The sequence below is a fragment of the Perognathus longimembris genome, chromosome 1 (genome assembly GCF_023159225.1).
Source record: "Perognathus longimembris pacificus isolate PPM17 chromosome 1, ASM2315922v1, whole genome shotgun sequence".
NCBI lineage: Eukaryota > Metazoa > Chordata > Mammalia > Rodentia > Heteromyidae > Perognathus > Perognathus longimembris.
In genome coordinates, this window is record NC_063161.1 from 91981126 (window position 1) to 92005886 (window position 24761).

The window sequence follows — 24761 nt, forward strand, 5'->3', positions numbered from 1 at the left end:
ATCATTTACATATGAAAATGATAAAAAAAATCTAAGTAGTAGAAGTGGCACCCCTCTCCTCCTAAAACTTAAGGAATCTTCATGATTGGATTTTATGCTACTATTAAAAATAAAAGTTTCAGACTCAAGTAGTAGAGCACCAGCTGTGAACAAGAAAGTCAAGTGAGAGTGCAAGACTCTGAGTTTTACCCCATACCATGTGCATGTGCACACACACACACACACACACACACACACACACAAAGAAAGTGTTTTTAGCCTTTGTAAAATAATAGGACATAGGAAAATTTTATGCAAAGTATTTACTGTAAAAAGAAGGATATAAAATCTGCATGGCTTTAAAAATTGAGTAAAAAGTATACAAGGTAACAACTGGAAATAAATACATCAAAATTAGCAAGGAAAGCCCATACATTATGATTCCAACGATATGACATTTTGCAAATGGAGCTTCTGCAGAGACAGGAGGGGCTAGAAGGGAGAACAAATAGGCAGAGCACTGAAGGTTTCTAGGGCAATGAAATCACTTGGTAAGACTTTGTAATGTGGAGTACACGTCATTATGCCTTTGTTCAAACCAAGAGGGTACACAACACACCAAAGGCATATCCTAGTGTTCACTGTGGGCTTTGCAGCACAATGAGGGTAGGCTATTCAAGTGTATAGACAAGCAGTGTAAGAATACTGTCTGGGGCTGAGAATATGGCTTAGCGGTAGAGTGCTTGCCTTGCATGCACGAAGCCCTGGGTTTGATTCCTCAGCACCACATAAACAGAAAAAGTCAGAAGTGATGCTGTGGTTCAAGTGGTACAGTGCTAGCCTTGAGCAAAAAGAAGCTCAGGGACAGTGCTCAGATCCTGAGTTCAAGCACCAGGGCTGACAAAAAAAAACAACAAAACAAAACACAAAAAAGAATATTATCTGTACTACTTTCTGCTCAATTTTCCTGTGAATTGAAAGCTGCTCAAAGAAATAAACTTTATTAATTAAAAGAACTAATGAGCCACTTTGGTCAATGGGACCACAGGTGATTAATCTTCTTGCAATTAAAAAAAGGGGGGGGGGAGGGAACAGCTGGGCATGATGGCGTATACCTGTAATTGCAGCACTCATAAGACTGAAGCAGGAGTATCAAAGCTGTAGGCCAGCCTGATCAAACAAGTTTTAGGTCAGCCTGTGCTGCATAGTTGAAACACTGTCTCAAGAGAAATAAATGAATAAAAAAATTCAGCCCATTAAAGGCATACTAAATTAAGCGAATGTTAGCAAGATATTCAGCAGATTGTATAGAACACATGCTTATTACTAGTTTCTTTCATGAAGTGGAAACAATGTTAGATCACATTTTGCTCAGAGATCAAAATGAACAGCTGTACTCACCATCTTTGCAGATGGCTCCCATCTGACACGTTCCTAAGTCTAAGAGATACCCACTGGGGCAGCTTGTACAGTTCTTGAACCCAGGGCCATTGCATTTTAAGCAACTCGTATCACATCTGCAGGAAAAATGTACCAATTTTCAATCCTTTTTCACATCTTGCACACCTGTGAGAAGGTGTTACTATCAGTCTGCTAATGTCTTCTTTTGAAGAGGACACAAAAACCTTGTCTTAACACACCAGATAGGTAACTCAAGGTAAAGCTATAGGGCAATGCCCAATGATGAATGGTTAAATGAGTTCTAAGGATTAGAAACAGTGTGTTTTTTCAACGTTTATGCTAGAGCTAGGGCAGGTGCACTTACTTTCTGCAGGACTTGTGGGTGTTCTCTGAAGAGTGGTCTAAGTAATAGCTGATGCTACAGCTTTGTACACACCTCCCCTCTTCCATGAAGTAACCTTCTGTGCAATTAATGCACCCATCAGCTCCAGCCCCTTTGAGAAACAAAGCTTCAGGTAAGTCTGTGGAATGGCTGCTTCTTTACCAGTCTAAGAAGAATGTCACTCCCCTGTTATAATTTCAAGTCATAATTTAACTTTGTGATACTTGCCCCTGATACCCCCCCCCCCATTTTTGGGTAGAGTTAGTGAAAGCACCTCCTATTTTATATCAAATCTATTTGCAAAAAACACTTGCTCTCTTTAGAATGAGAAGGAGATATCACTAGGATACTTATGTTTTATAGTAAGGAAAGGATGGAGAGAAGGTTGGCTTTCCATGAAAAACACAAGCCTGGTTACTGAAACACTCTGGTTACATTTCCTTTAAGTACACTGAGTGGGTTGCATAAATGGGAACTAGAGCTGTCCAAACAAAAGTCAATAGAAAAAGAAAAGAATACACAGAAGAAAGCTAGACCAGGTACCAGCACAAGTAGCACAGAAGCGGTGGCAGGGCTGGCAGTCCAGGCCATTGAAGAAGCGTCCATCTTCACAGGTGACAGTACAACGGGACCCCTGCAGACTGGGAGAAGGTAAACAAGCTCTGAGCAGCCTGTGTGATCAAGGTGAATCAGCAATGCCTCTCCCAAACTTCACAATAACAAATACACCAGCCCCAGAGACCAGTGGATTTGGCAAAGCATCAAAACAAGGGAAATGGCCTGGCATTCTCCTTTTCCATTTTGATCCCTATAACCGTGTGTGTGGCATATACAGGTGCTGCTAAGCTTTAGACCTATTTCACAATAGGCTTAAAAGGTGTTCTATGATTCTAAAGACACTATGAACACAGGAAATGAATTACAATGAAATGAAAGAATAAGAGTTATTCCCACCCCACTCTCAACCCTTACTTCTTAGAGGAGTCCTTTATGTACTTAGATGTTTCTGATTTTAACTTTCTACCGGTCCTACCAAACTCATAAAAATCTTGTGTTTAGCATGCTTGAGGCTCTGGGTTCAATTTCAGAACTGTGTGAGCACACACACACACACACACACACACACACACACACACACTCTAGTGTACCTTTACTTCTATTTCTCGATTTATTATTTTAAAACACCTTAATAACAAGAATTTAGCAATATCACCTACCTATCATGCTGCTTTGTCACACATCTTGACTTTCCTTAGTTATGTTACTTGGTATTTCCATGTTTAATCTATACCACGTTAAATAATTTGTTTCTATTTTTTTTTTAATCCTAGGAGATAGTAGTGAGCTGTCAGAATGTCAAAGGAAGAATGTATATATTTTTCTCTTCTACCTAATTTTTCAGATACACTATTTTCTTAGCCTATGGATTGATTAAAAAACAAAGAATAAAATATGTTAACAAATACTTAGCATAAAGTATTACTATTATAATCACAACTAATATAATTGGAAACAGAGATGAAATTCTCCATCATCAAACTGATGACATCAAGAGTCTATGTAAGAACCACAGTCAACTGATTAGATTTCCTAGAGACTATATACTTGCTTTTTGTTTCCATTGTATGTGTATATATGCATCTACACAATATACCTGTATCCACACATATATGTATGACCGCATTTATGCACCTATAAAAATATATATTCTAAAAGGTTTTATAGTTGACAGAGCCTGTGGAGTTAAACATTTATTACCTAAGGATGATACTCATTTTAAACATTAAAACTTATTTTCCCTTGGGCTACTTAAAAAATTGGGGAAATTATGAAAATAAAGCAAGCGGAAAAAAATACATCCCTAACACTCCCTCATGAGCATTTTCATTCATTTGCCTTCTGGATTTTATGCATAGATATTTTTCTAGCGTTTGTTCTTAGCCGGTAGTAAAAAATTTACACGTCTCCTGAGGTTAAACGGTCAACTCTAGGAACCTTTAGGAAAATGTGAGAAGCCTCAAAGAACTTTCCTCTGAAAGTCTACATCCTTCACAGACCTTCCTGCTGATACAGGAACTGCCATTTAAAATGACAACAAAAGAAACATCATTTTCCTTTTCTACAACAGTAGCAAAAAGGACATCATAACTAATGGATCCTTTCACTGGAGGAAATAACACCACAAAAATTTAGCAGCTATGAAAAAAGCTGCCTGGCGTTCCCCCTCCCTCTTCTTTTTTTTAAATGTAAGAACACTAGGCATAGAGGTTGCACCATGTGGCAACAGATAAATGAAGGGAGACAGGTACTAAGAGCAGATACCAAACCCTGAAGGCCTATGCAGCCTTGTACTAGGGACAGAGTCTTTCTTGGATAAACTGGCTGAATTAGGCCTGGGGGTCCACTGCAGCCTCTGAGTCCTTGAAATGTGGCTAGTCAACAAGCTGAATTTTGAAAATGTAAACCTAAATTTGAAAATTTTGCACAGGAATGATTTATTGACAAACAAAATATTAGACATAAATTACAATAGAAGGGTTTAGCACTGTTGTACTCTCCATGAGATTTCAAAACATCTAAACACAGAATTGGATGGCAGTGGCTTCACACATGTAATTCTAGCTACTCAGAGGGTTGACACCTGAGGTTTGAGATTGAAGTTAGCCTGGCAGAGAAATCAGCAAAAGCTAGAAGTGGAGGTATAGCTCAAGTGGAAGAGCACCAGCTAAAAAAGCTAAGCCAGAGTACAAGGCCCTGAGTTCAAGCTCCAATACCGACACCAAAAAACCCAACTAACCAAGAAACAAAATTACTGTAAATATAGATATTTCTCATAAAAGTTATTGTCAGAACTTAATTGTAGTTTAAGAGGAGAGATACCAGACTTCAAAGACTTAACACAGAACAATGGTAGGCGGGGATTTGGCTTAACATAGAACAGTGGTTTGGCTTAACACAGAACAATGGGGGGCATTTGACTTAACACAGAACAATGATGGGGGGGATATGACTTAACACAAGACAATGGTAGGCAGGGATATGACTTAACAGAACAATGGTTTGATTTAACACAGAACAATGGTAGGGGGAGATTTGACTTAAGTACCTTGTAGGCACATTGAAAATATAAAAATGAAACCCCTATGTACAATTAGTATAAGCTAGTAAAAATGTATAAAAAGACTTGCTATAACCATAGAGAAGAATATAAAATATCTCACTAGTAGTTTTTATATTGGTCACGGGTTCGAATAACAACATTTGGGATATATTAAGTCAAATAAAATATTTTATTAAAATCAATTTCCTCTGTATCTTTTTTACTTCTTTTAATATGGCTACTGGCACATTTAAAATTATACACAGGGCTCATATTTCTATTGGCACCGATTTAACATACTCTACAAAATGTTCTTTCAGAAATAAAGAATATAAGTAATTTTGTTACACATGGACCAATTATGTGCCAGGTGCTGGAGTAAGTAGTTCATAAATGTTATCATAGTTGATTTTTATTGTAATCCAGCAAAGTAGAAATTATTATCACCATTTTATACATGAGCCAATGGTGGCTAAGTGAATTATTTGAGGTCATGCAGTTAACAAAGAGCAGAAAAGAATTTGAGCCCACATCTCTCTTTTTTCTGTCACACCACTTTGCTGCTTCTTCAAGAATTAGGAGGCTGAAAAGACAGATATTTAACAAGATCAAAGTCTAGAGATTTATGGAAGAAAGAAATTGATGGAAGAAACAAATATATTTATGCAAGGAAGAAGTTAATAGAAGGAATAAATCTATGATAAATCTACAATCAATGGAAGTAAAAGTATTCTCCCAGTACTAATTAATGTGAAGAATTCTCTGCTTGGACCATGCATATTTTTTTTTTTTTGCCAGTCCTGGGCCTTGGACTCAGGGCCTGAGCACTGTCCCTGGCTTCTTCCCGCTCAAGGCTAGCACTCTGCCACTTGAGCCACAGCGCCGCTTCTGGCCGTTTTCTGTATATGTGGTGCTGGGGAATCGAGCCTAGGGCCTCGTGTATCCGAGGCAGGCACTCTTGCCACTAGGCTATATCCCCAGCCCGGACCATGCATATTTTATCTCTGATCAGAGGTAGAAATATGTGTACTATCATGACTTAAAAGGAATCCAAGAATAGGTGCCAGTGACTCATGTCTAGAATCCTAGCTGTTTAGGAGGCTGAGATCTGAGGATGGTGGTTTCAAGCCAGTTAGGGCAGGAAAGCCTGTGACTCTTATTTTCAAATAACCAAAAAAAAAAAAGCCAGAAATGGTAGAGTGTCAACCCTGAGTGAAAAAGCTAAGAGACTTTTAGGTCTGCCTGGGACAAGCTTATTAACTATTTCTCTTGATCTCCTGGCTCTGATGAATTTTGAAAGGGCAAATGCAGAGTGGCTCCTTTTAGGATGTGACATCATCCCCTCTAACTCCTCTCCAGGATCCCTCATTCCCTGGACTGCGTGAGTCCCAAGGGTCTAGGTGCTTATTGCTGGGATAGCTTGTCCCAGTGGCATTCACGGGGGTTTGAACCAAAGGCCTGGACCCTGTCCCTGAGCACTTTTGCTCTACCACTTTGAGTGCTCTACCACTTTGAGTCACAATTCCACTTCCAGTGTTTGGCAGGTTTATTGGAGATAAGAGCTCTTGAGCCATGTTTCTAGGATAAAGAAAGTGGGAGGGGCTGTTGTCCTGGGTAGACCTAACAGAGACACTGCCCAGGTCTTGAGTTCAAGCCATAGTACTGGCACACATGCACAAAAGAATCCAGTGTGGGGAAAATTCAAACTCCACATAAGCACAGAATCTAAATCCCTTTTCAGCATGGTCTGACCTTCTCTTCCTGAAGTCAAGAGACTTTGAGTTCATTTCAGCTGCAGATTGTTCTCTTATACAATCTAGTAAATATCAGCTTTAGCAATGAGCAAGTCATCTATTCAATGAAAATGTCTCCTGGTGTTAAATCTATGTGTATACTGCAGTATAATAGAGCCAAGCCTGAGGTACTTAAGATAAGCAAATGATTGGGTTTGTGCAGAGAAATAGTAAAGATAAGGGAATAACTTTCCACCATGCAGGGAATTAATCAGGTGGATTAAATATAATTCACTAACATTACCTTCACAGCAATCCTTGACTGGCACAATATAGGTCACCAAGCACGAAGGATGCCTGTCAAATGGTCATTTTTATTGACATGTATTGGAGTCATCTTTTTCCCCAGAGAATTTCCTCTGTTAATAACCCTTCCTTAACCAAGATGCCATGCAATTTTTCAATCTAACAGTAGAGATAGTGTGAAAAGCAGTTAGCTGCTTCAATGGTTGTCATACCAAGAGTAGAGGGTAACAGGTCTGCTTATTTATTGTTTTTCCTTCCATTTTTCCATTTTGTTTGTAGCGAGAAGTTTCTTATGCTCTGTGACTTGATGAACTCCTCCCCTTTCTTACCTGAACCCATCTCTGCATTCTGTACAGTTATGAAACTCGGTACATGTCTTGCAATTGTCACTGCATTTCCGGCAAAGATTTTTCTCTGTTAAGAAATAAAAAGAAAACAATATTCTAAACAATTGGCCCAGTGGATTCCATAGAAGAATGTGCAGAGATTCTAATTTTCTAATTTATGGTAGAAGGCCCATGATCTTGAGAAGAAAATTTGCAAGAAAAGTTCCAGAATCATCACTGTTATCACTGCTCAGCAATCCATACATAGACATGAATTATTACTCTGAGAACACATACCTATCATCCATCCTACAGGCAAGGGAGCCACAGCTTGCTTAGTTCTTAGTTCACTGTTTTATTGGCTTGTTCCTCTTCCCATGTGCTTTTTAGTAAGCAGGTTTTCCTCATCTCAACACTCATAGTTCAACTTATAGTCCAACTCATAGTCCAAGAGCTGGAACACCACTACTATGTAAGGATTACAAAAGCCTTGCTAAGAAAATGGTAGATGTCTATGACTGGATCACTGAATCTCACTCTCTCTCCCTCCTACACAGCCCAAGCTGACCTGAAACTTGTATGTACTCCCACTTTCATCTCTCTACTCCCAAATGCTAGAATTACAAGGTGGGTCATACCACACCCCACTGAGAATTTCACTTTTTTCACTTTTTAAGAAGTAGGAGTACTCATTTCAGAAATTTTGTCTGGTGCTTTTTGAAAGAACTCTTGTTTCTTTAAGTTTAGGTTTCTTTCTTTTCTTAGGTTGTGTAGACACATGATATTTCAGAGTCGTGATAAGATGCTATAGAGAACAATTATCCAGAACTCAGAAATAAAGCCAAAGATTATCTGTAGCTATTTGAGTCCCATACTGGAGCATTCATATTCCTGTTCAAAGACTCTCTAGTTTTCTATCTTTGTTTACTGAATAATTATAATTGGTAAGAAACCACATTTTTGCTTGGTGGTAATTATTTCTGCCCATTAGAAATAAACACCCTTTACCAGATACAGTGGCATGGCTATGCGGGAAAGCATTCAATTTTACTTCTAATTCAACTAAAGGATTTTTTTCTTGCTTTTGCTGGTGGCTTATATACTACCCAATCATCTTTGATCCAAATTGTCTTCTAACATGTTCCCTCATAGATGAGTATAAAAATATATCTGACCCAAGTTTATTTCATATTTAGATTAAAGTCACATTTAAAAAATATCTCACAAGGGTTAACTTTTGTACCAAGCAGGTGCCTACTTGGGGAGAGCATAGAAGAATCTCTCTGCCATCCTGTTTATGTGGCTGATTGTGGGATGTGCCAATGCTGGCATTTGGTCACTTATATTTGAAAAGTCCCCTTTCTCGGATGAGAGTGACTACTATGGTGCAAATTGTGGGCAAGAAACTTTTAGGGTAATGAAAACTTAAATGTGGGCCCAACACATGGTACCTATTTGGCCAGCTTCTATGAATGTCCCTGAGCACCCAGTGTCCATTGAGGTTTCTTAACAGATAACCTATCACAGATAGCCTACATCACAGCTATAGATAACCTATCAACAGGGATTGTTGCTGAGGGGGGGGAATTAAGTCTGTGTGACTGTACTAGAAGAGAACTCAGAAATTTATGTCTTTTTCTAGACTTTCCAGTTTTCCCAGGATGACTTTGCTTTGCTTACTTGTGAACACAGAATTATCCTGAGTTTTGTGAGTACTTGCAGTAAAAATAATAATAATAATAATTAAATCTGGGGGCAATCATGAAGGCCTCCTGATGGTTTTAGGCCTAAACTGTCTTTTGAAATAAAGGATCTTGTGTGATATGAAGCAACACATACATTCATTGAAGAAATAGGTATCTCTCAAGGTCACTCAAGGGCAAACCTCACACATTTTTTTCTAAAACTCAAATATTTGAAATTAACTCACTGGTGTCCTGATATGACCCATCAGGGCAGTGAGTAACACAGCTGTTGATTTCTTCATTCAGGAAGTATCCATATTTACAGGACAGACACTGATCTCCATGGCTGCCAAAGCAGGACTCACAGTTGGGCGCACACTTCCGGCATCGCTTCTTGTCTGCATGGTAGTGGCCAGAAGGGCAGCTGGACACACATATCCTGTATTGGAGCACATAAAAGAGAATCTTAGGCCACCTGCCACTCAGTCCTCAGCATTCTCTCAGAAGAGCTGACAATTAGCTGGCGTTGGCCACAAGATCAAGTTTAAACTAGGATGATGATGCTAAATCCAGAGGGCCAAATGCTAATTGTTAAGTTGCTGATGGAAGAACACAAGGTGCTCCTGGAGGAACCCAACTATACAGTCCTAGTCTACCAAGTAATGAATATTTTGGTCTTAACTAAGTCCTACTTAAGGTCTAGCTCTTTTAAAAGGAAAAGTAGTTAGATATTGAGTCTTGAGTAAGCTTGGGGTAGTGAGTAAAAGGGGAAGTCTATTGGAGTCATGATTATACATTAAAAGGTCCAACAGTAAGTGGTTCCTTCTAGTATTGTGTGCTGTGTGTCATATGGGTCCTGTGTGTATACATGAGGATGGAGACAATGGTTGTATATTCTCATCTAAATTAATACAAATACACTTAAATTTATATTGCTTGTGAGAAATTGTATTTTTCCTAATTGTATTTTTATTTTCCTAACTTGCTTGTTGCCCACAACTGAAAGGCAGTGCTTGATTTATTCATTCAACAGATATTTTACTGAGCAACCAATGAAATATAAGACATTTTCTAAGAGAAAGTGATAAGGAAGGTAACCGATAGCCTAGGTCCTTTTCCTTGAGGAATTGAAATTCTATCCTGCACTTAAACCAGGAATTCGAGTCTGTCTGGATATTTCTGGGTGCCTGAGGTCTAGATGCATGGTAAGGCATCTTCTTAGAGTGAGCTTTGTTTGGCCTAATGGGAGAGGAAGACGGTGGAGGCAGGAAGGAGGGACATTGCCTGAGGAGGATGGTAGTGGGCAGTCATTGGTTTGCGACTTGGCCCTACTGGGTATACATATGCACAGTTCTAGGCAGAATCAGTGCTTCTGGGCACTGAGGTGGACTTCAGTGGCCCAGGTCCTGACCTTTTCATGAAGAGAAAATACAGCTAGAGTATCAAATACCAATGTGATTAAAAAGGAAGATCTTCAGGAGAATTAGGAGGTTCAGATCTGTTGCACAACTCGGTTGCTAGAGTTAAAACACTGCATTCATGATAACAGCTAATAGATTTTTATATATCTGAAATGATGTGTGTGAAGGAATGTATGTGTTAAAGAGCTCGATTCAGTCATCCTATAATGGATGGACATTTTATGTCATATTTCCCTCCATAAGTTATACCTAATTTATATAATATATAATTTATATTATTATAGAAATTAAATTGCATATAAAATATATTTAAATATATGCTTAAAGGCACATACATATGTATATGTATATAATTTTACTTGCTAACTAAGAAATAAAAGAAAAAACAATGGAGTGGAGAAGATAAGGCACATACAGAGCTGGTCCTTCCTCACTCTCCTTCCAAATGTGAGAAAAGAGCTGCAGATTCATGGCAGTGGTGGGCATTTCATGCACTGTGAAGGACAGGGTTTGGGCCCACGCAGCGGCATTACATCTGTATTAGGGCCTGTGGTAGACATGGGAACATTGCAGCTGTCTGAGGGCACTGGTGTTATGATTCTTTTGGCCAACAATGGGATGGGAAGCGCATGTAACTTCCATTCTAGTCTAACTGTGGGGCCCTGAGTGGCCCTCTCTCTTACCTGGTGTTGTTTTTCAGCTTGTAGTAGTAGTGTAAGCAATCGTTGCAGTGCTCTGGTCCTGGCCCATCGCAGCCGACCTCACTGCACTCAGGGTCACAGGGACCTTTCCAAAAGACAATAGAGTAAAACTTAGGGAAAAAAGAAAACATTCTAGCAGATCAGCTTTACCTTAAATTGGTTTTAAACAGGGATCCCTAACCCCCCATGTACTGAGAAAAAATTTTAAGACTGAGAAATAATGGCCAGTGTGGCTGTATGCCCAGAAATGAACTATTGATTTGTACTGGTAAAACCTCAACTGCTTAAGTATCAAGCATGTAAATTCTAGGCATGGCCAGGCCTTCAAAACTCATATGGCTGCTTTGAGAAAACTCACAGTATTTTAGAATTCAGATAAACAATGCTAATGTAGTAGATAGAAAAAAAACAACCAACAATCAACTGCAAATAATATGCATAAGAATTAAACGTGAGAGATATAGGAAAATGACATGTTGTTGACAAAAGAGAAGAAAAGGTTATTAAGCAACACTTGGATAAGATCACCTGTCTCGTCCAAGGTCATTCAAGCCACTGAATACCTGTAAAATACTGTGGCCAGCATGTAACTTCATTATGGCTTCTGGTACAAGCTTATCAGCATCTAGTCTTGGATCACAAAGCAAGTACTTCAGGCACAGATAATAGGTTTAAAATTGCATGCAATTTAAGGGCCAATGGGCAACTCAGCAAAGGAAAATGACATAAATTTTAAAAAAATGCAAGCTAGCTTAAGGAATTCTAGGCTTGTAATAAAGGATCATAATTTTTCGGGCTACATATTCTTTGGCATAGAACTAGAGAGAGTGGATGGTAAGGAGGGAAAAAGAATACTAGGGAGATGGAATATTTTATGACTGATCAAGAGCTTTTTAATAGCATTTAATAGCTACTTAAAGCATTTTTAAACTTCATTTCATTCATCTTCATATTTAGTGTATTTGATCTCATATTCTTAATGTTCTTTTCCACTGAAAATTCACAATTTTAGCTACCAATAAATAATTACATGAAACATGCAAATATCAAGCTAAGGGTACCAGAAATGTTTTAAATCCTACTTGCTTTAATCAAAATGCTTTACTGTTGAGCCTTACAAGATCTGTTAGTCATTATGGAACTATATGCTATAATTATTGAATTGCAAAAATGTAGAATGTTAACATGACTTGGGAGGAAAAAAAACTGGAAACCAAATACTCATTTTACTGATGAGAAAACTGATTTTCCCAGCTTTGCAGTGTCTGGCCTGTTATTACAGACCCAGGAGAGTTCAGATCAACAAATACCTCATTTAGAAGTTGCACACTATGCACCTGAAATGAACTCTTGATTTAAATAGAAATATGTCATTTGAAAATGCTTCAGACTTGAGAACTAAGGAAGGGGAAACACTGACCAAGAAGCATTGTACTCATAAACTGACTTACAGGATTCCAACTCCTTTGTACAACTACTTAATAACAATGAGGAGCTGCAGACTTGAAATACATTTTTGATTAATTGCAAGTCAGTTGACATTATTGTTTATTTCTATTTTCTCCAAAAGCTTTAATCTCCAAATTAAACCTCACAGCTATTATTATTATTATTATTATTACAGTTTAGCTGTGTACCACCATACACCAGTGAGATGGTGACTGTGCTGTGTAAGGGTTAAGTTTAGTCAGCTGTGGATTTCATAGTCCCTGGGACTCAATGAAACAGTATAGGAATCTGGTTATGATAATGCCATCTGTGCCTCTAGTTAGGTTGGTTTCTAAATGATGTAAAATCATAGCTGCAAAGGAAAGGAGTCATGGGTGGCCCTAAATTTTCACCAGAAGACTTCTAGACGTTAATAAAATCCGAAAAACATTTATTTTTTTTTGGTATGTTCCCAAAAGATTCTCTATGGCAGGTTCACATGTTTGCTGTTTCAGTTACAATCTTAAGCTGTCCCAGATGCAAGCTAGCATAGTAGGTTACAGGATAATTATGAAATAATAGTCTTTGTTCTCTCCTCAGAGCCAGTATCAATGTTTGAGAGATGTAATCAGAGAAACCACAGAGAGGTGCCACTGTGTTCACAATGTTAATATTAACCCAAATTTGGATTAAAAACATTAGCAGAATTTGAATACGATCTGAGTCAAATGTTATAGAATTGTGTTCCATTTATGGGTCAGAAAAAGATAAAACTGGCTTGTTAACTCATTAACCCTACTCAGGGGGTTGAGATCTGAGGACTGTGGTTCAAAGCCAACCTGAGCAGGAAAATCTGTTAGATTCTTATTTCCAATAAACTACCCACCCTTGCCCCATAAAAGCCACAAGTGCAGCTATGGCTCAAGTGGTAGAGCACTAGCCTTGAGCAAAAAGAAGCTCAGGGACAGAACCCAGGCCCTGAGTTCCAGCCCCAGGCCTAGCACCAACTTTTTTTTAAAAGCTTGATATTTATAGCATAAATAGTAATATCATAAGCCCAAATCAAAATAAGATAAAACAGAATCTAACATAATCTAGCTCTGCTTAGCTCTGTTAGTCTTCACATATGACGCATGTAATTAACTCTAGGATACTACCTGCTTAGAATAAAAGGAGCTTTATGAATATTTTAGCTATTCTGTTAGGTGATTAATGAGGTACACTTAACTCAGTATGTAGAGAAAACTCCTAGAACTGCAGGGATGAAATATTTCTTGTCTACAGGTACATTATATTTCTATTTATAAATTATTCTCTATTATCATGGCTGTGTATATTAACTATTATACACTCATTATATTTCAGAAGGACTAGATCCTACTACAAATGGTAGCTTGCACAATAAGATAGAAATCAGAAACAAAACAAGGACAAATGCACAATCTGCAGATAGTGATGTTAATTTGTTGAAATATTGTATGACAGTTGATTGCCTTCAAGTGAAATTTATGGTATTCGGGTTTTGTTTATTTTATAATGAAGGGGAAATTTATAAATCTGAGTGGAAATTATGAATATACATCTCAGATGATGTCTGTCACAAAATCATGATAGTAAATCATTTTGCTATTTAATTTAATTGATGATGATGATGATGATGATGATGATGATGATGATTTTTGTCTTGGCCAGTCCTGGGTCTTGAACTCAGGGCTTGAGCACTGTTGCTAGCTTCTTTTTGCTCAAGGATAGCACTCTGCCAACTTGAGCCACAGCACCACTTCTGGCCATTTTCTATATATGTGATGCTGAGGAATTGAACCTAGGGCTTCATGTATACAAGGCAAGCACTCTTGCCACTAGGCTATATGCCCAGCCTCATTCTGCTGTTTTAATACCCCTATTTTTGTAAATTAAAAAAAATTCATATTCTGATTAGTTATATAAGCAGTGTTAGTTGGACTATCAGGTTGCTATGACAGAACTATTATTTGTCCCTTTATAGTATTTATTTCTTGACTTTGTTCACATTTATCTTGTGTTCATATATGATAAATCAATTTTTTGGAAGACGTAATTTCTTACTGCATAAAGAATACAGGGCCATTCATTGTGTGGAGAATCAGTTAGTCAACAGATTTTCCTACTGTTAGCTCCTTAGAACAGATCTTGGGAAACAGAGAAACTTAATCAGTATATGTACCTTGCCAGCTAGAAAGATCTGTTAAGTCTGATTGATGTAAGGAAGATGTTGCAAAGAATTTATTTTATAAATCTTACAAGAGGGAAGTGGCTCTGTGGCTCAAAGTGGTAGAGCACTAGCCTTGAATGAAAGAGCTCTGGGACAGGGCCCATGTCCCGAGTTCAAGTCCCATGATAACCACCACTACCAATAAAAACAAATCATCTTAAAAGAGATTTGAAGTCTTTATCTGCTCTTTCCCTTTCCTCCTGAACACTTAGATCTTATCAAGTGACCAATGTAATGGTTTAAAAGTTTATAATTGTTAATAAGTGATTGATGCACAGATGAAAAGATTAGCTTCTACCGTTACCACTATATTAAAAAAAGTGACAATATATATTAGCTTGCTTGAAGATATCTTTGACAAAAGAAGTAACATCTGTCATTTGTAAATTTTCTCCTTCTCAAGAAAGCAGTTATGTTTTATAGATATAAATTATGTAAATAAAAGTTATTTTATACCAAAAAGAACCTAAACTACCCCACAAATCAACTGCAAAATGAATAAATTAATAAGAGAATTAAGTGGCCCTATACAAGCTAAAATGTTCTGTACCACAAGAGCAATAAGACCCCAAATACTAAAATATAAAAATAGCATGAAGACAATTACACAGGCACAACTAAAGGATTTCAGTATAATGAGACATGGTTTATAGTTTATCTGGAAAAGACTTGGTATTATAAAAAAAAATCTTCCTATTAGACCGCAGATAAATTCAAATTAAATTTCCATGTATGCTTACACATATGAAAATACATCATGAGGTCTGAAAAGGCTGTGGGCCATTGGTTGGGCTTATATCTAGCATGCTCATGGCATTGGGCTCTAGTCCATGAAAGAGAGAGAGAATGAGAGTGAGAGAATATAAATAAAACAGCATCAGCTGTATCAGTCTGAGTGTTTTTACATTGATGAATGAGAAAAGGTGGCATTAGTAGAGACTTGACTAAGGAAAAGAAGGGATTCAGCAATGCTTTAATCTACATGGGAAATAGTTGACATAGTTTTTCTCTCTTTTTGTTTGTTTGCTATTTGCACTGAGGATTGAACTCATGGTCTTGTTGCTTTCTAGGCACTCTTAACACTTGTGCCATGCTTTCAGAGGCCTTTTCTGTTGGTTGTTTTTTAAGTGGGAGTCTTTTATGCACCATTTGCTCGGGGATGCAATATTCCTACCTGGGCTGCTGGACATGACAAGGCATTCAGCACCGCACCTAGCCACTGTGTTTCCCAGGTAGCTGGGCTAACAGGTGCAAGCTACTGTGCCCAGTGACCAGTCATTGGTTGAGATGGGGTCTTAAAGCTTCTTCTTCTTCTTTTTTTTTTTTTTTCTTAGCCTGGACTGGCCTTAAAGCTCCTCACAAGTAGCTATAGTTTTGTGTAAAAATAGTTTCAAATTTGACTAAATAAAATAAGGTAAAGTTCTAGATGACAACGAAACAAGCCATCTCAACCAAAAAAAAATCAATATTTAGAATATGTTAAAGGATTCAATTTGTGCAAAAGAAATTACAAATGTTATAACTGAAACTTTACACTACATTCTCTGACAGTATTCCTGGTTAAAAATACTATAAAATGCAAACTATATTTGGAAATATGTTTTCAGCAAACAAGAGTGTAAGACACTAACATAGGTAATTCTTACAAACTGATAAGAGAATCATTGCCACCTTGAAGATAAAAAATAGGTAAAAGAGAGCTGTATTTAAGTGAGAAATTACAGGTGAAAAATTGCTAGATGTAGTCCCTTGATACAGTAAATTTCAGACCAGACTCTGTTCTAAAGAAATCACTGAAGGTACAGAAAAGATTGATAAATAATGTTCATTTTCTGAACTTCGTTTAAAGCAGTGTACATCACACACTTCAGAATATGGATTTGATAACTCATGGTGCATTCATAGTATCGCATATTAGCTTCATTGCCTACACATGAATATTTGAATAGGCCAATGTACACACAAATATTGAGGAAATGGAAGAAAATATATTAGACTATGGGTAATACATTATATTGGCATATATGATATTGGTAATAATATATCCTGTCTTCTACATTATATTACATTATTCTACATGGCAGAGGTGATGCATGCATTTTCTTAGCAGTGCCTTGTTGGAAGCCAGCTCACCTGCATAATCCTCAGTTCCGTAGTCGTCTGTGGGGTCTTCCACCCGGCTGTAGCGGAAGCGTTCCACTTTGGGGAACTCGTTGGTTGGGGAGTATGGCTGCACAGATGTACCATACAGGACCAAGGACCATTCTTTCAATTTACCTGGAGAAATTAGAATGAAACCACAGCTTCAGCAAATATATATATGTTTTGGTGCCAGTCCTGGGGCTTGAACTCAGGGCCTGAATGCTGTCCCTGAACTCTTTTGCCCAAGGCTAGCACTCGCCCACATGAGTCATAGCACTGCTTTCAGTTATTGGGTTTTTTTTTTGTTTGTTTTTTTTTTTTTTGTGTAGAGGGCTGTGAGGGAGGAGTGGGGTGGGTAGTTAATTGGAGATTAGAGTCTCTCCTGCCTGGTCTGGTTTCAAACCTCCATCTCAGCTGGCACTGACTTAAACTCAGCACCTGGGAACTTTCCCTTAGATTTCTCACTCATGGCTGCTAAGCTACTCCAGGCATATCTCCACTTCCAGTCTTTTGGTGGTTAATTGGAGATAAGAGTCTCACAGACTTCCTTTCCTGGGATCCCACTGAACCATAATCCTCATATCTCTGCCTTTTGAGTAGCTAGGATTACAGCTGTGATGAGTCACCAGTGCCTGGTGTCAGAATTAAGTATTTAATGACTTCACATACTAAGAACCTACTACATGATAGGACTTGATTGAATCAGCATTTAAGGAAGCCTGGGAAATATATATCCTTTAGATGGCTGGATAGATGGCTGACTTTCATATTAGGAACATTTTACAGAATCCTAGGATTTTTTTTTTTTTTTTTGGTCAGTCCTGGGCCTTGGACTCCGGGCCTGAGCACTGTCCCTGGCTTCTTCCCGCTCAAGGCTAGCACTCTGCCACTTGAGCCACAGCGCCGCTTCTGGCCGTTTTCTGTATATGTGGTGCTGGGGAATCGAACCTAGGGCCTCGTGTATCCCAGGCAGGCACTCTTGCCACTAGGCTATATCCCCAGCCCAATCCTAGGATATTTTAGAAGGCTTTTTTGTTCTATGAAATAAGACCTTACTTGAGTTTTTGAAGATTTTGGGCATGATCAGATTGTTCTGTTTGTTTGTTTTGCTCATCTTGTGGCTTGAACTCTGAGCCTGGGTGCTGTCCCTGAGCTTTTGTGCTCAAGGCTAGTGCTCTATCAGTTTGAGCTACAGTGGCACTTGCAGTTTTCTGGTGGTTAATTGGAGATAAAATTCCCATGGATTTTCCTGCTCAGTCGGGCTTGGAATTGTGTTTATCTCAGCATGATGGCTTTCCTTGGCTTGTTGGCTCATGCTGGGCAGGAGACCATCATTTATTTTCTTTGGTGCTAACCAGATTAGCCAGTATAACCTAAGCTCAATTTCTTGTTGAAACAGAAAATTAAATTTAGAGGAAAGAATAAAGAAAAGAAATTTATCTCCTTTTGTGAGTCAATTATGACCAAAACATTTAATTCATCACAGGCAGAAGGCTGGATTACTTACAAGGAAAGGACAGGGAGGTACATAGAAACAGTAAACATAGACTTTGAAACATCAGTCAACAGCTGTCAAGTTTTTTCTACCCTTATATCTTAAATATCTACTCTTTACATTTTTATTTTTATTTTTTGGTCGTGGGGCTTGAATTCTGGGCCTAGGTCCTTGAGCTCTTCAGCTGAAGGCTAGCACTCTACCACTTGAACCACAATACCACTTCCATCTTTAATTCTTGTTCTTAAATTGTTACCACCCCCCCACACACAGTAATTTTTTTCAGATGGCATTTCATAATTTAGTGTGAAATGTTCTTTTTTATTTAAATTTTATTGTAAAGTTGAGGTACAGAGAGGTTACAGTTACATAAGTTAGGTAATGAGTACATTTCTTTTTGAACAGTATCACTCCCTAATTTTCTCCCAGTTCTCCCCCTCCCAAGTTGTTTTTTGTTTTGTTTTGTTTTTTTGCCAGTCATGGAGCTTGAACTCAGGTCCTGAGCACTGTCCTTGGCTTCTTCTTGCTCAAGGATAGCACTCTGCCACTTGAGCCATAGTGCCACTTCTGGCCTTTTCCATATATGTGGTGCTGAGGAATCGAACCCAGGGCTTCATGTATATGAGGAAAGCACTCTACACTACTCCATATTCCCAGTCCCTCCTCCTCCCAAGTTGTTAATTTCCCACATAGTATATAGTGACTGTCACTGTTGGATTGATTCACCCTTTGTTCCACTGTTTCTGTGCTTCCTTTTCTTGGTGCTGGTCCTGGTGCTTGAACATGGGGCCTGCGCTCTGTCTTTGAGCTTTTTTGCTCAAGATAACTCTACCTCTTTAAGCCACAGTTCCACTTCCCCCTTTTTGGTGATTAATTGGTGTTGTAGGGAGTACAGTTGACTCCATCTTGATTAGAGAAACATGGTAGGAAATGATGGGGGGAGTAGATTAGGTCAACCTGACCCCAAAATTCTTCTTCTGTAAATGGCTTGCTTAACTTATTTGTTGCTTACTCTACCCCCTGTGTCAAGTCCCTACATCTGTGCTATGCTTTTACCTTTCTAAACCCCAATTTGAGGACTGCTTGGGGTTATGGTGGCAGCTCCCAAGTCTGCACTGTGTCCCTGGCCCATAGGCCTGCATTTTTACAAGCGTAGTTTCAGCTCCCAAGTCTGTGCTGTGTCCCTGGCTGGTCAGTTCACTTTATGCTTCCCCAGTAAACCCATCTTTTTGCTTGAGACTATCTTTGACTGGTGGACTCTTGGAGGGCCAGGGAACCCCCTCCCTCGAACCCCGTAACAATAGGAGTCTTACAGACTTTCCTGTCTATGTTGGCTTTGAACTATGACCCTCAGAGCTCAGCTTCCTGAGTAGCTGGGATGGTGGCAGGAGTCACTGGCACCCTGCTTAGCACCCAAGGTCCATATAGTTTTAAGAACTAGAGTATGTGTAGATAGATCAAAATGTATATGAAATAAATAACATGGAAAACGTTGATGCTGGCATCTGAGTGCTGTTAAGGTTGGGATGTAGTTCATGTGCTGCACACCTAATCCATAGTGTAGTATGTTAAAACCTTTAATAGATGGGGTCTACTGGAACATAACTAGGTCAGGAACTCAGTTTTTGTTTTTTGTGAGTAGATTAATTCTTTATCAAGGAAAGCTATCCCACATGCTTGGTCTCTGCCACACAAGCTCTCTGTCACTTTGACATGTGCTCTTTCCACTCAGATGCCGTCCACCTTAAAGGGCATCACTTACACCAACCAGATGCATCAAGTTCATGAATGTGCAGAAATATGTTACATAAACTTCTTTTTGAATTATAAAATACTGAGATGGGCATTCTGACACAGAAACACAAAACTAAGGCAAGTATAAGATACTCTTTGGACAAAACAGACTACATTGTTTTCTTCTACATTATAAACTGATTAAGAGTGAAAGAATTTCTCACCCGGGGTCTTGAAATTTCTCAGCTGAGAGGGTGTATCATACACTTCAAGGATCCAGTCACCAGCAGCGCGTTCTCCCCAACAATGAATGGTCATAAATTCCCAGTTTTTAAATCCTTCCATGGAATGATCAAACAACCTGAAAAAGAACCAGAAAATATTGTTACCTTGTTATGTTACAGTCATGCTTTTAAAACCTAGTGAGACTTCCATTAAAGATAAGATCAATGTATATATGTTTATCTGAATTAGGGAAGGGAAGGGAAACATCACAATGGTGAGACAAAGGATAAAGGGTGAACAAATGCAATAGCAATACAAGACAATATGCTGGAAATTAACTGTACAACTCTGGCGTGGGGGAGAGTAGGGGGGAGAGGAGGTGGAAGAAACATAAGGGAGTAACAAGCATAACAAGAAATGTACTCACTACCTTACATATGTAACTGTAACCCCTGGGTACATCACCTTGACAATAAAATTAAATTAAAGAAAGATAAGATCAATTATCTTTTATTCCCCCTCTATCAGCACATTCAGCTGTGCACTGGAGCTTGTCTTTATCCTGGATGTCACCAGTTATCACATTTGTCCTATGTCATTGTGTTACAGTAAGGGCTGGCTAGGCAAATGCAAATCTGTAAAGGATGACCCTGTAAGATATAACTCTTCCTACAAGACTGACAGAGGAGTACTAATGATGTGGAGCAACTGGAATGTTCTTAAACCGGTAAAGGGAAGCAGTTTCAGAATTCTGATGAAGTTAAATAAACATTGTCTATAAAACTCAACAATTGCTTTTGAGATTTATTTAAGAGAAATAAAGAACTATGTCCACAGAACTCATACTTGCCCCAAGTTGAAAAGAACTCAAGGGTCTGTGAATGGGTGAATGTATAAACAAACTATGGTATATTAAAAAATAAAATACTATCCAGCATTAAAAAACTAATGTGTTCAGAAGCGGCGCTGTGGCTCAAGTGGCAGAGTGCTAGCCTTGAGCGGGAAGAAGCCAGGGACAGTGCTCAGGCCCTGAGTCCAAGGCCCAGGACTGGCCAAAAAAAAAAAAAAAAAAACCAACAAAAAACAAAAAAATTAATGTGTGTATGTGTTTATCTTTCAGCATGTGAATAAATTTACCATAAAATGTAAATAAAAAATAAAGAAATGAGCATCTGAAAGGGATGTCACTGATAAAGATGGACTGTACTTGATAGATGGATTTGTTGAATGGTAGCCCCTCTGGATAGCTACGTAAAGATAATAAAAATTAACAAAAGGAAATAGATAAGTCATTTGTATAGGCATCTAACATGATGTGACTACCCACACAGCTATCCAAAATATGTTGAAGACTTTTTTTCTGTAAAGAGGGAAGTGATAGAAAAAATAATGGGGCATGGGGCAGATACGAAAAAAGTCTTTTGTGTTTTCTTTTTAAAAATTAGGTGCTTCTAACATTTTACTTGACAAACAACAAAATGGGGAAAAGAAATTGAGAGTCAGAGAAGCAAACAGGGAAGAAAAATATCTCTAGCCCTAGCTTACAAGCAACTATGTCCAGTTACTGGCTTTCAGAGGAGACAGAGCTAAAGGTCCCCCATTACTGGATGCTGATGGCTACTGAGAAGACACAATACCCTTTTCTGGCTTTAATTGTATGCTGCCCAAATAAATTAATGCTTATAATTTGATTTTCTATGCAGATCTTCACCTTGGGAAAATGGGGTAGGGGGCTTTAAAAACAGAAATAATCATAAACCTTAATGTATTAGAAATCCCATCTCAAAATTATTTTAGGAGTAGTTTGGTCAAAATGCTGCAAGTGGAGGGAGGTTTGGATCAAGGGGTAGAATGCCAGATGTGAGTGAAAAGCCAAGTGAGAGCATGAGACCCTGAATCAAGCTCCAATACACACACATGCATACACACACACACACACACACACACACACACACACACACACACACACATCATGTATTCCCACTGTAATGATCCTCAAGAGAACTGGGAAGATGTACTGCACCCATATACTATCTGGCTTAGCACCTGAGATATTCATAAATGGGGGAAATGTACACAAACTAAGAATAGGGAAGCAGAGTTGTGTCAGGATGGCCTTCTGACTGTTAAGGGAAGTATGTTGGCATTGAAATGGATGCAGAAGGAAAAACACTTTAGAATGATTTCCCAAACTGTTTCACTGTTCTTTCTCAAACACTAATTTTTGAAACCACTGTGCCATTTGAGGGCACTGGAGCAATAACTTGCCACATACAATATCTCTCCAAGAATGCAGAACTTAAAAGACATTCCCAAACAGTTTAGACAGGACATTGGATGCATTGCCTCACATCTAAAAACTACAAAGGAGATTTGCAGCTGGCATGATGTGGGGGGCAAGTCTTGTTTCCATCACTGCAGCCAACTTACAATTTCACATGGGTCACTTGATGGCTGGCTTAGTAGGCTCTAGAACTTTCTCTTTCTCTCCTACTGCTCTACCTACCACTTTCAAGTCACATTTGGAACAGCAAAATTAAATAGAAACTGGACACACACACACATATATATATACATACATATATATATATATATATATATATATATATAGGTATTTGTAAGTCACTATTTCAAAGCCCAAATATGAATGGGCTTGTTTATATCTGTGGGGACAGCTGGTTCCACCCCCTGCTCTCTTCACCTTACAAAGACGGAATGTTCGTTAATTCCATGGGCATGCAGAAATTCAGAATGAAAACTCAGACAATTTCATTTTGTTGAAAGAGTTGATGGAGAAAGAAAAAGACAGAGGTGATTGTGTCAGCTTACCAGGTACTCACGTGTCTAGTTGCATGTGATCCTTGGTAACTATAGAGATTTAGAGATTTTAAATAGGTACATATTGCTCCATATTAAGATTCTAATTCAACATTTTTTTTTTTTTTTTTTTGCCAGTCCTGGGGCTTGAACTCAGGGCCTGAGCACTGTCCCTGGCTTCTTCCTGCTCAAGGCTAGCACTCTGCCACTTGAGCCACAGCGCCACTTCTGGCCATTTTCTATATATGTGGTGCTGAGGAATCAAACCTAGGGCTTCATGTATACGAGACAAGCACTCTTGCCACTAGGCCATATTCCCAGCCCCAACATTTTTTTTTTTTTTTTAGTATTTTAAGCAGTAGAAAAACAAAAATGAAAACTACATCTTGCCAGGTGCCAGTTACTCATGCCTATAATCATGCTTACTCAGGAGGCTGAGATCAGAAGATTTTGAGTGAGACTCTTATCTATAATTAACTACCAAAACAGTTGAAAGTAGAGCTGTGGTTCAAGTGGTAGAGTGCCAGCCTTGAATGATAAAGCTAAGGGATAGCGGCCAGGCCCTAAATTCAAGCCCATGAAATGGCAAACACCACCACCAATTGCATCCTTTGCATATAACAAAAGCTAATGTAGCATGTAGATTAGCTTGATGTTGTGAAGAACCTGTTTGCCAATATGACAATCACATATAGAACAATGGACAGCTAAGGCAGATTCTTATCATGGGGTGTCTATCCATCAAGTAGAAAATCTAACACCCTGTTTGAAGGTCTGTGTAAGGTCCATCACTGGAAGGCTGCATGTAGATGCCCCCACCTCATTAAGTCTCCACCTGGGTAACCAGAAGACCTGGAGGGAGTTACCTCCTCTTTCCCTGAGGTCACGTCCTAATCCACCTGGCCACACCCCCTGCCCCTGCTCTAGATAAGGCAGGGCTGGGTGGGGATTGTCCTTCTCTCCCTTCTCTCTGGCCATGAATCACCTTGGCCACTGGCCAGCAGTTTGGTAATAAACTTTTCTCTCCTGCCTGAATACCGCGTGGCGTTCTCCTTTACCCGCTACCTACTTTAAAAACCTAACAGTCTGCACTTTGCAAAAGGGGAAGACCTGACATTGTGTGCGAGCATAGTAACTAGAGTGCCATGTGCTGAAAGCAGAGGTGAACTCTATGCCTGGATCCGTGTTTTCTGTTGCTGCTAAAGTCAGTTCCATCCACACTGACTTCGCCTTTACATGCTTGGTGAATGGTTTGCACAGTGGCAGATTATATAGCCAGTTGTTAAAATGATGCCCCACAGCCCTGTCCCCATGAGAGTGGTTTTCAAATAAATTGCATTAGATGAACCCCTGGTTAAATTTTTTTTTAAAAAAGACTACTATTAACTATAGTGCAGCTCTCTGAGGAATTAACTCAGGAAATAAGTCATATAATTACTGTACAGGTTTCCCCCCACCCCTTCCCTTTTACTTAAAGAGTCTAATGTATCAAAGATACAACATTTTTAATGATGTTACAGAAACTGAGTAACAAGGCATTTTATAAGTAGTGACGGCCATGTGTTATCCTGTAATTATTTTTGAAATTGTAAAAGGATCTTAATTTCAGAATCACCCACAGCTACTCAAACAGTA

The 24761-nt window shown here is 38.7% G+C and overlaps 1 protein-coding gene across 6 annotated transcripts in view; it reads right to left on the bottom strand.

The window, feature by feature from the left end:
• Pcsk5 (proprotein convertase subtilisin/kexin type 5) overlaps positions 1-24761 on the bottom strand; it is a 411976-nt gene that overhangs the window by 133523 nt on the left and 253692 nt on the right. For all 6 annotated transcript variants that reach the window (XM_048332196.1, XM_048332181.1, XM_048332173.1 and 3 more), the window contains 8 exons: positions 20309-20445; positions 16847-16990; positions 11017-11119; positions 9158-9351; positions 7231-7315; positions 2306-2403; positions 1745-1874; positions 1381-1496 (listed from right to left, as the gene is read on the bottom strand). In XM_048332196.1, the coding sequence (XP_048188153.1) occupies positions 1381-1496; positions 1745-1874; positions 2306-2403; positions 7231-7315; positions 9158-9351; positions 11017-11119; positions 16847-16990; positions 20309-20445 (1007 nt within the window). The remainder of the gene's footprint in view (positions 1-1380; positions 1497-1744; positions 1875-2305; positions 2404-7230; positions 7316-9157; positions 9352-11016; positions 11120-16846; positions 16991-20308; positions 20446-24761) is intronic.